Raw genomic sequence first — 12,415 nt, forward strand, 5'->3', positions numbered from 1 at the left:
CGATCCGTTGATCCAAAGTTGATGTATTTCCTCAGCGACCAGCACAGATCAGCTCTAGGCATGACGAAGCGGATATCGTCCTCTTTTGGAAGACCAAACAAAGTAGTTTCGCTTCACAACGAAACACACAGCGCCTTCACGACATGGCGGCGGCAACAACAATACTACAGCGAGAATAAAAGTTACCCCTTCTTTCTTTGCATGAACATTTGGGCGGTGTTATGCAAATCTTCCCAGATAGTGACGTAGACATGTGGGGGCGTGTTAGAACGAGCCGTTTTAGGTAGGCGTGGCTGACTCTTAACTTTTATAAAGAATATCTCTTTGGATTTGAGACTTTAGTCTTTGCAACTTTACAGATCTTCTTTATGCACCAAGAGCTTGTAACACTCCAAAGAGAAAGGAAAAATTGAAATTGCATCATATGACCCCTTTAAATAAATAGATAGTTTTATTCAGTAAACTTTGCTACAAAAAAATATCTATTTTAACTATTAAGCAGCCAACTGTTTTAAGCATCGATAAGCAGAAGAAATGTTTCTTGAGCAACAAATCAGCATATAAGAATGATTTCTGGAGGATCTTAAAATTGTCTGCTGAAAATTCAGGTCTGCCTTCACAGGAATAAATAAAACAAAAATAAAAAATTATTAAAATATAAAACAGTTGTTTACATAGTAATACTATTTCACAGTATTACTGTTCTTACTGTATTGATCAAATAAATACAGCCTTGATGAGCATCAAAGACTTTCAAAAACCTTACAAAATATATTACTGACCCCAAACTTTTGAACCATAGTGTACATTACAAAAAGCAAAAGCAACAAACAAAAATATCAACAAAAGAAAACTGCAAAAAAAAAAAAAAAAAAACATTTTGTGAAACTCTCTTGGCGTTGTACCTGTGAAGCCAGAAAACTTGCGAGGAGCATTGACTGTTGGATCAGCTAGCGGTGCTGACAGCTGCCCACTGTTGTTTAACTTTGCTTGCACTTTCTTCTTTGGAGATGCATTGGCTTTGCCTGCCAGTTCTGTTAAGAGGAGAGGAGAGGAGAGGAGAGGAGAGAAGAGAAGAGAAGAGAAGACTGCTCAGCATATGTCAGGTCTGCGATGACATCTGATCTGAACTAAACAAGGAGAGTAAAGCTAGGGGTAACAGTGGCTGAATACCTGAAACATGTTTATTGATTAGTTCTTTATCCTCATCCTGAAGTTCCTCCCATCCCTCCAGCTCTGTAATGTCGTCGATCTTCTTTGTGGTGGCGCGTGCTCTCTCAAGCTTCTCAAAGATGCACTTCACGTGGTACCACGCCTTCATTTCCCCTGCAGACTCACTAAAAGGGTTTGGCACTATCTTGCCAATCCGGACCAGCCCCTTCATGATCTTGTCTTTGCATTTCTTGCAGCCAGCCGTGCCACGTTTGGCATATTCCACACAGTATCTCTGCTCTGCCATGACTGGTCGTTCACTTCGCCACTCAGGCCAAGAAACGTGGAAATAAGAGCCGGAGCTGAGACTAAACTGTCGAATTTGTGGCACACAGAAAACGATGCCACTGGGGCTAGACACAAAGCCCCACGAAAATATAAGAGTCCTCGAGCACTGGAGCGACTGATGATTTAGTGTTGCTCTGAATGAAGTTTCCTTACAAAGTTTTGGCACAGATGATCTGCTGAGTGTCCTCACTGCCCTGCCAAGCCAAAGACTGGGCATAAAGTTCAGTAAAAGAGAGTTTCCATCTTACACAGCAGAGGTGATTTCTGCAAGAAAAACACAAAATGCTCATGCTTAAACAGCATTCAGGGGTATTTTTGACATAAACTAGAGTTGTGTGGGAATGTTAAGCTTAGTATTTTAAGTATAGGCTGGTGAGGTGGCAGCTAAACTGAAATATCATATTTTTTTATTAAGCAATAACATGTTACAACTCTACAGATCACAAACAAACATATACATTATGTAGAGTGTATGTTTATATGTAGACTCTGAAGAGTTGTGAAATGTTATTGCAACTCTACAGATCACAAATACACACACAAACATACATAAAATGTTTGAACAGTAAGATTTTTAATGTTTTCTAAAGAATCCTCTTCTGCTCACCAAGCCTGCAATTTGATCCAAAATACAGCAAAAGCAGTAATATTGTGAAATATTTTTACTATTTAAACCCTGAATATATTTTAAAATGTAATTTATTCCTGTGATTTCAAAGCTGATTTTTTTTTTGCATCATTACTCCAGTTTTCAGTGTCACATTATCCTTCAGAAATCATTCTAATATTCTGATTTGCTGCTAAAAAAAAACCTTAGTAAACATGGCAGCGTTTTAGTGCGATAATATTTTTAGAATAAAGTAAAAATTACGAGATTAAAGTTGTGTTATATTGCGTGAATAAAGTTAATGTGAAAATTCCACCAACTCAAAAAAAACCCGAATGTAAATGTTGTTACACCTGTTATGACTATTCACATGCTGTTTTATTGACGATTTTCGAAACACTGATTGATTTATCGATTACATGAGACATTAGTTTTAAGTAGTTCTGATTTTTTCAACGTCTTCTGATATTCATTCATGTTTATCTCGTGCTGGAACTAGTAGAAAAGACAATGTTTTTGCACATGGGCCAGGGGATGACTTGCTACTCCACTGTGTGTATAATAGTCAATTTTAGTATAAAATACCTGCAGTCCAGCACAATGCAATGCAGAAGAATCATAAGCAACTTCAGCGAACTCTAGTATAAAAAATACTAGCAATGTCATTTTCAAATAGCGTGTGCCGAAACTGTCATTTGATACTGACAGAACTGTCACTTACAATTATATTTTAGTGGATCTGTTTACGTGTCGCTTTGTTGATCAACGTGGAATTAGCTTACATGGTAACCTTAGCTAAACTATGCCGCAGCAGCCATACGACCAGCTAGATGTGAGAGATGATACATTCGTTTTCATCTCACGTTTTACCTCAGTTTTCATTGCAAGACGACCCCAGGCTCCTTGCGTAACGATTTTCATTTTAAAAACAAATAACTAATATGCTAGCAAAAAAAAGAAAAAAGAACACGGTTCTGAATTGTGTTCTGTCCCCTTTAAATCACATGAGCGTTTTCTCTTTGTTTGGAAGTGTTTCCTGTGCCGTGCGCATGTGCACCGTTACATATCGCTGTTTTATAATTATTCGTTTTTGAAAACACTTGCCTTAGACACAAACCTAAGGAGAGCGCTCCCAAACTCGACTGTAGACTTTATATTTTAAAAGTTTTAAAACTCCTTGTGCAAACAAGAATTCCGCGTTTTGTTCTACAATTTAAATTACACACATTAAAACCTGACTTTTTGAAGATAAATAATATAAATAAATAAATAAATAAAACAGGTTGCTAAATAAGGACTACAGTTGTTGCCTGTTTCGTCCAAGCAGGTCAACTCACATACTTGTGGGAGCTGTAGTCCTCATGCTGAAAAAACCCTGCAGTTTAATCTGGAACAGCGTTCTAGCGTCGTAATCTTACTATTTCTGCCATATATTTCTTTATTTTCATATTTATGCTCTTTTATATTCAAGATAATACACCTTGATAAAATAAATAAAATGTCATTTTGATTTAATTAGTAATTTTTCAGTTGTATTAATCCAGCTTTTTTTGTAATGTATACACTATAAACTATATATTCAATACATAAAAGTTATAAATATATTATAAAATGCTAAATGTTATTTATTGCAGTTAGTACATTATTATACTTTGGCATTAGCAACTGGGGTTGAATGCCTAACAGTAGGTCCAATGCAGTGTTTGTTCCAAAAGTACAATCACAGCAGTACAATCCTTTTGTGGATTTGAGTAATAGTTTATTCAGCAGACACAGCAAGACTAGTACATCTTCTTCATACCAAGAGATGGCTGTAATTCCACCACTCTCGACATATTTACATTATACTGAGATGTACCTCTATGCTAATGTTGACTTTTATCATTATTTTTTCTAATGTTAATAAAAGTTTTATTTTTATATTTTAATGATACTTATTAAAGAGTCACATTTAACACACAGACACACACACACACACACATATACACATACACATACACATACACACATCTGATTCCTGTTTAGGACAATGAGTTGGGAAACATTCATAAAATGTAATCTGCAAGACAATTATAAGTTTATGGCACATAAGAAAACTATTCCAACAAAATCAAATTTTAGTTCATGTGTCAATGAGCAGCGTAGATGTTTTTTCCCCCAGCAAAGTGAATTTAAATTCCTAGTATGTAGGATTCAGCAGATTCTGAAATATGCACTGATGCTGAGCAAAGCTCAAAGCTACTATAATCACATCAGTCCAGAAGGCATTTCAAGGTTTCTACTCTAAACACTTCCCTGTGTTTACTAAACACAAATATAAATGCACTTTTAATTCACCACACCACATCTTCATGTGCCAAATCTTGCCTAGAGCAGAATTAAATATAAAAAGTGACGTGACATGTGGCCAAGTATGGTGACCCATACTCGGAATTAGTGCTCTGCATTTTTCCCATCCAAAGTGCACACACACAGCAGTGAACACACACCCGGAGCAGTGGGCAGCCATTTTTTGCTGCGGCGCCCGGGGAGCAGTCGGGGGTTCAGTGCCTTGCTCAAGGGCACCTCAGTTGTGGTATTGAAGGTGGAAGAGAGCGCTGTACATTCACTCCCCCCACCTACAATCCCTGTCGGTACGAGACTCGAACCCGCAACCTTGGGTTACGAGTCCGACTCTCTAACTGTTAGGCCACGACTTCCCCTAGCAATAAATATGCTCTATTAACATATGATTATGGAGATCAAGGATTGCAGATTATGCAATCAACAAAGATATCATTTCTTGCAGGGTATCATGGGAATGTAGCATCTGTAAATATTTTCCTATCCATATCTAGACCATAGCATGTTAATTAATCAGATAAGCATGTTAATATAGCATCAGTAGTTACACTAACAAGCTAAAGCAGTATGTTGAATAACAATCAGTGTCACTGGGTACAAACATCCTATTTTTCAATACAGATTTCATCCAGACAACCCCACTTCGGTCATAATTGTCTCCTTAAAGGAATATCTTATGAAAGTATTTCCATGTGAAATAAATCAAGAAAATTAAGGTTGATTCACTAAGGAATTACACCATTTCTTCGAGATGGTCCTCACTGCAGAACACAAGATCCAGGGGGCGAGGCTGGATCCAGATCCAGCTCCTCCCACCTTACATATACCTAAACCTCCACCCCGATCCCTAAACCCACCCATCTCCACCCCTAAACCTACCAATCTCCACCCCCTAGATGTGGATCCAACCCCGCCCCCTGGATCTTTGTTCTGCAGTGAGGGGCTACATGGTTTCTTCAGTATAATAATAGTCTGGATGAGATATCTTATGTAGAGTAGACTATAATTTTGTTTTCCTCCAAAAAAGCACCACTAGTAAAACCTCTCTATATGTGTGTGACTTCTTTATACAAAAAAAAGATGAGAAGGAAATAAAAGATGAGGAAAGAAAGTTTCAAGAGGGAAATATTGATTGGGTCTCGGTTCACTTGTGTGCTGGGATGAGGTGAGATGTCTGCAGTACATTTCTCCACCTCAATTAGGGAGTAAAACATGGGTCCCAAAGGACAGACTGAAGGGAAACTAATGGAATGATTCATCAGTCAGTGATGGCTTGTTCACAATTAAAAACAAATTAACTGACAATGAAGCGGAATGATTAAAGAAAGAAAATGGTCTTTTAACAATATAGACCAAAAATGAGGGAGCACATAAAATGTTTTCATTGCTCAATCGGAGATTAACAGGGCCTGATCATATCGCGAGAGGCCCCTGAATATATATGTTTTTACATTGCACTGTGCACGCAGAGAAACCTGTGGGCCCTCATGCTGTAAGGGGTCCTTTGCACTCTATGAAGCAAAGGGCAAGGGCCTTTGGTGTCCCTGACAGTCTGAAGCTCACTGTGCCAATCCATAATTCAGCCCTATACTTTAAAACAGACTGTACAAATGGAAGTGCAAATTGAATGTAATGTTTTTGGACACTTAAAGGTACAGTTCACCAAAAAATGAACATCTGCTAAAAATGTACTGATCTTCAGGGTTTCCAAGAAGTAGATGAGTTTGTTTCATCATCAGAAGAGATTTGGAGAAATTTAGAATTACATCACTTGCAATGCTACATTTGATGCTAAAAACGGTTTAAAATTAAAATGCCTTAAAGATAGAACTGTTTCTTACAAACACACAGCTTTTCACAAGAAATGAATTGATAGACTGGAGTGTATGTTTTTATCAGTTGTTTAGACTCTCATTCTGACGGCACCCATTCACTGCAGAGGATCCATTGGTGAGCAAGTGATCTATTGCTAGATTTCTCCAAATCCTTTCCGCTCATCTATATCTTGGATGGTCTAAGGGTGAATGCATTTTCCACCAAATTTTCATTTTTGGGAGAACTATTCCTTTAATTGTCTGTTAATTGCAATTAATTAAAAAAATGATTATAGTTCATAATTTATACTAAATGCAGTTAGTTGAAACTACGTGTGCTTTTTTGACACACTGAAGCAGGACTTAAGTACAGCTTTATATGTAATTTCATAATTACTTACTGTTGTCTTTGAAATATGGTTATATACTTTTAAGATTTGAAGTACACTACAAATGCACATTCAGATCCCTACAGGCCAGCTTTGGAGGCCCCTGACAGTTCAAGGTCCACTGTCCTGACCATAATCCAGCCCTGAATGTTAAAACAGGATGCATGATTATTTATTTACATTGCATTGGCTTATAAGGAGACAGTATGTCAGAGCGAAAACCCAAAACCTTCCCTGTGATATACTCTGCCCTGAAGTGTGCCGCAAATTATATTCATAAAAGAAATAAGAGAGTAAGCACAGACCTGCTCGCTTTGACTGATACATTAGACACGCGGACTGCCTTCAGTCTCTCCCCGGACTAATGAAAATGTGCATTGTAACATTATTATTTCCATTGATTTCTTTCCAACCCAATGTCAGGACATTTAATCTTTTACTTATCACTCTCTCTCTCTCTCTTGCCACCACACCCATCACTGGCCTTATTTTTCTTTTCAGCGTAAATCAATATTGGTCTTGAGAGTTTTCGCTCTGTGCTTTTTCCTTATACCTGTCTATTTCTTTGACTCATGTCCCATTTCCCTCCTTTAACATCTGCTGCCTTCTTTCTTTCTCCGTTTCTCACAGTCTGTGTTTGATTTCCAATTAAGCTGTCTCCAGGCTTGAGTCCTGCATGACCTTTAGCGGCTGCAGTGCTGAAGGACACAGGCTGAAGCACAATAAACATCTCTCTTCTGAAAGGCTATGATGGAAGTTTTTCCAGCAGAATGCATGCAACTGCATTTCAATTTAATGCAGGTTAATGCAACTGAATAAAAGGGCACATTGGGGCACTTTTTCTCACATAGCTACAAAAAGGGGCCATTTTCAATATAAATATTTGATTATGTTTATTTAAAAAATATGCTCCATGTTGGCTCCACATTCAACAGATGGACGTATACTTACATTTAAGGCTTTTAGAAGGTGCTTTTATCCAGTGTGACTTACAGAAGTGGTTTTGCATCTCATATGGGAGCACTGTAATCAACAGATGGCAAGCATGTCACCTGGAACACTATTTGCTAAAGAAGTGCTTCCTGTACAAAATAAAACAAGTGCTACAAACCTATCCTTGTGAAAAAGAAGTACTCTTCAGCATACTTAAAGTATTAAAAAAACACATAAAAAGAACTAAATATATATTATAATACATAAATAATATAATATAACATAAAATAATATGATACTTTCAAATAATATTCTTATGTGCAAACTGAATGTAATGTTTTCCGACTTAATTTGCATAGTTGCAATTAAATGAAAATGTATTATAGTTTAAATTTATATTAAATGCAATTAGTTGAACTTTAGAGTAATATATATATATTTACATAATTAGATGTATTTAGAAGAAATTTCATAATTACTTCTATTTTCTATTGTATTATTCTGTTCTATTGTACTGACCATGACCAATGTACTGAAATGGATTTATGGTAAACAAAAATATACTTGTCATGTCTTGTCATATCATCTCTAATGAAACTTGTATGTCATGTATTTATATTTGTAAATATACAAATGTAATGATGAAGTTGCAATTTATTTTATTTAAAATATGTAAGTTTAAATGTATTATCAAATAGCACAATATGGTTAAATGCTATATGCTAAATGTTAAATGTTATATGCTAAATATGTGCTAAAAATATGATTTAGTGTGTTAATCAACACATCGAGTGTACGTCTTTACAATAAGACAAAAGATTATTAAAACGGTTTTAAAGTGTACTTAAATTAAAACTTTTATTTTGACATTATTACAAAGTGTAGTTTTCAAAATTGTACTTAAGTGTGTTAAGAAACTTATTAATCAAAGTGTACTTTTTTTCTTAAGTTTTATTATATTATCTGCAAGTACATTTTTAAGATTTGAAGTACACTACATGTTATTATTAAAAACTATTATAGTTTTGAATGAGTGTTTTTTTGTTTTAATTTTTAATTTTTAGTAATTTTTTGTATTTTTGTAATTTCATTAGTTTTAGTTTTTTTTTTTTTTTTTTTTTACATCTATATAGCTTTTTAAATTAAGTTTTAGTTATTTTAGTAAAGAATAGGGAGATCGCAGAGGGAGTGTAGCAGAGGTGTAAGGTGGGAGTACTTGAGAAGGTTGAAAATCAGGTGGGCTGCAGCATTCAGGATGAGCTGCAAAGATTTGAGATGCAGTAGTCAAGGTGAAGGCAGACCAGTAGTGTATCTGGTAAGAAATGACTGATGCCAGTATCTGGCATGTTTTGACTGTGGTTAGTAGCCTATATAGGGTGCAAATGACAGGTTGGTGTCAAATATGACACTATGGTTCTTCGGTTTCTGTGTGGGTGATGGTAAGTTGTCTCCTGAAATGACAAGGTCTTGCCAAGAGTGATTACTGGCCAGTATGATCATCCATGGGTGCAGTGAACAGCTATACTAAACAAGAATTATGGGTCCCCGCCATTAAGATTAACTTTTTTTTTTGACTGGAAATTTTGGAGACAAGAAAATAAAATATTGTATATTTTTTTAGAGACTATAGATTAATTGCTATTACAGCTCCAACGACAGGCTACTATGTTGCGTCTATGCAAGTTGCATAAAAAGGTTTCAAAAGGGGGTTTTCACAGCGACTCAATAGAAGAACCATTTTGGGTTCCCCCAAAAACCTGTCTGATAAAGGGTTAGTTCACCCAAAAATGAAAATTAGCCCATAAATTACCCTCAAGTCATCCTAGGTGTATATGACTTTCAGACGAATCCAGTCAGAGTTATGTAAAAAATTGTCTTTGATCTTTCAAGCTGTTTAATGCCACTCAGCGGGTATTGCATGCATCAGTCCAAAAGAAGTTAAATAAAAAGTGCCCATCCATAAAAAAAAAGTGTCTCACACGGCTCCGGGGGGTGAACAAAGGCCTCCTGTAGCGAATCGGTGCGTTTTTGTAAAAAAAATATCCATATTCAAAACATAATAATCAATTTAATCTAGCTTGCGCTCACTGTTGTAAATGGAAGCAGCTCCGGGCGGATGACGTATGAGTTCAGCGTTGTGCATGCGCCGCTCAAAAGTGACGAACACGGAAGCGCAGGGGAGAGATCAAAACAAAACAACGGTCACGAATTAGAAGTACAAAACAAGGATTTGTAAAGAAGAATGTCAGAGGATTTCGATATAAGCCAAGAGGAGACTGGTTTTCCTTTGCTAAAGTAAGGAGACTTTGCTTCCTTTGCTCCTGTTAACAAACGTTGGTTTTCACGAGACTCACCGGTGCATGCGCAACACTGAACTCATACGTCATCCGCCCGGAGTTGCTTCCGTGTACAACTGTTGGCGCTAGCTACATTAAAGTGATTATTATGTTTTGAATATAGATATTTTTCTTACAAAAACGCATCCCTGTATTGCATAAATTATAATTGACTGAAATACATCTATTGAAATATTTTACATTCTACTATTGATTAAACTGCGCTAGATTACATGTTTTGTGAGGGAGGGGCCTTTGAGCTCTTTTATGAAAACAGGCTGATTACTGCTGATGATTTTCAAGTTGAAATTGTGTATAACGCATAACAGTGACTGCAAAATATGTATTTTAGGTGTGAAAGTGGCATATGTTGGGTTTTGATATTTGGATAGGGTCGTTGGGCTTGTTTTGGGCTATTTTTGTTTTGGGTTTTGTTACATAGACCTGGCAACCCTGCCTCTTCCTATTCATCATGTTCATCATCATGAGTGCTTGTATTTTGAAGTGACAGAAAAGTGAGTTCACTTTCACTTTTTAGAATTGACAGATTTTCTTTTTTTTTTTACGGTACTATTAATGGTTTTGGTTACAAACAAACAAATAATTTTGAAATAAAAACGTATATCTTTTCAGTCCCCATAACAGTGCCTCTGTGAACACCAGCTCGGTTTTGGATAAATTCAGCTTGGTATCTACAGGCAATAAGCTTAGATTGTATGTGCTTCATCTGTTTGCATATGTCAATTTAATATCAGATTTTACAGGTAAAAAACAAGGACTTTGGATAAGGACACATGGATATACGTATGTTACAATATGGAAGAAATTACTGGTTCCAATAATTTTTGGAATGAGAAAATTAGGCAAACACACACACACACGAATATCCACTAGCACACCTCTTTCTCTCTAAGCTGTAGGATTTGAGGTATCATTCATGTCTGTAGTACAAATGGTTTAATACTTTGAAATCTGTAACCCAAAGACTGAGCAATAATAAAAGGGATGATGATGGATTTTGACCCCTTGCCATCCACTTGTCCTTGGAGGATGATGGGAAATAAAGACCTCATCTAGTTGAAATAAGCCGTGAGTCACAGGAAGACTTTTAGAACTCCACAAGCAGCTTGAGAAGTCACAATCATTATCTATAGATTGAACTTCCTTTTTCTTGTTTAGAGTGTGATCAAAGCTGCTGGATGTCACAAGTGATTCTGAGAGGCTGCAAACAGTAATGTGTTAATGCGTTAAGGATGAGTATAACAATTATGGTATGTAAGACGCAAGATGGGCTTCTACTTTATTACTAATTGATTAAAAATCTATAAATAAAAAAAAAAATCTATAAATATTTTACATATATATAAATATTTTCTGAGAAAATCCACAAAATGAAGATAATTCAAAGACATGACATTAATGTGGAAAAGCATTAAATAGTCAAGTGTTGAGCCAAGACAGTAAGTCAAGTGTCCTTAAATGTTTGAAAGAATTACCATGAACTCACTGAAAAAATATGCACAATTATAAAGTATATAATAATATATTAAATGCAACTAAAAAATAATCATAAAACAATTTCTAGTCCTCGATTCTGATTGGTCAACAGCTGTTTTATTCACAATAAGACAGCTATGACCGCTTCACCCAACAGTTCTGTGTATCACTGTGCAAAACCCTTACCAACACCAGCAATCAATATAGCATCAAAACTGTTCCATGCATTATGTATGTCAGAAAAATTAACTTTTGAATGTTTATGTAATGAATTGTGAGGGACCCCTGCTGGAGTTATGTTGCAGCAATCACCTTTGATTTTGAGCACACGTCCTTCCCCCGTCAAATAAACTCTTCTCATGCGGGAGATATGTTGTGTGAGGAAGTGTGTGTCTGTGTGGAGGCCCACAGTTTCCAAAGTGCAGAGGGAATATTACTGTATTTACTAGTTTTCTGTTTCAGGTAATGTACTACATGTCCATGAATTTACACTGTAATGATGCTAGCAAACTCGTCCTGTGCTGTGAATCGGTCTGTGTTTGATTAGGGCTGGAGCTAAACTCTGCAGAATACCGGTCCTCCGTCCACCGGACGGAAGATGCCCAAAAAGCCAAGGCAGCGCTGGCGCCGCAGGCGCCTCCCTGTACACAATCAAGCAGCACTGGACTAGCGTGATATAGGGAGTGAAAACAAAGCCAATACATAAACAATACTTATGATTGCATTTTTTTTTTTTTTTTCGAAAAACTGCTTCAAAACTGGCTAGTTCTATCTACATAAGCATGCAGTGCACACACAGGGCACAGGGAGCAGGGAGCACACACTGAATCAGATGCTGGTTTGGGGGGGCAGAACGCCTGTATCGTAATAACCTGGGTTCTGAATGGCGTTGAGAGCACTTCAGGTGTATAGCCATGTCTGGGCGTGAGTCTGACCATGCAATCGTCCGGGCCTAACTACATATAAGCACTGCTGACCGAGAGGGGATGCAGATCA

General features: G+C 36.7%; 1 protein-coding gene across 1 annotated transcript in view; it reads right to left on the reverse strand.

Annotated features, from left to right (window-relative positions):
• The window catches only part of LOC107689374 (DNA ligase 3-like), a 14,525-nt gene extending 11,410 nt beyond the window's left edge, over positions 1-3,115 (reverse strand). The window contains exons 1-3 of the mRNA XM_016487333.1: positions 2,978-3,115; positions 1,174-1,764; positions 906-1,034 (exon numbers count right to left, since the gene is read on the reverse strand). Of these exons, the coding sequence (XP_016342819.1) occupies positions 906-1,034; positions 1,174-1,717 (673 nt within the window). The 5' untranslated portion in view covers positions 1,718-1,764; positions 2,978-3,115. The remainder of the gene's footprint in view (positions 1-905; positions 1,035-1,173; positions 1,765-2,977) is intronic.
• Between the last annotated feature and the right edge of the window lie 9,300 nt (positions 3,116-12,415).

Source organism: Sinocyclocheilus anshuiensis, unplaced genomic scaffold, assembly GCF_001515605.1.
Source record: "Sinocyclocheilus anshuiensis isolate Anshui unplaced genomic scaffold, SAMN03320099.WGS_v1.1 scaffold946, whole genome shotgun sequence".
In the NCBI taxonomy this organism is placed as follows: Eukaryota; Metazoa; Chordata; class Actinopteri; order Cypriniformes; family Cyprinidae; genus Sinocyclocheilus; species Sinocyclocheilus anshuiensis.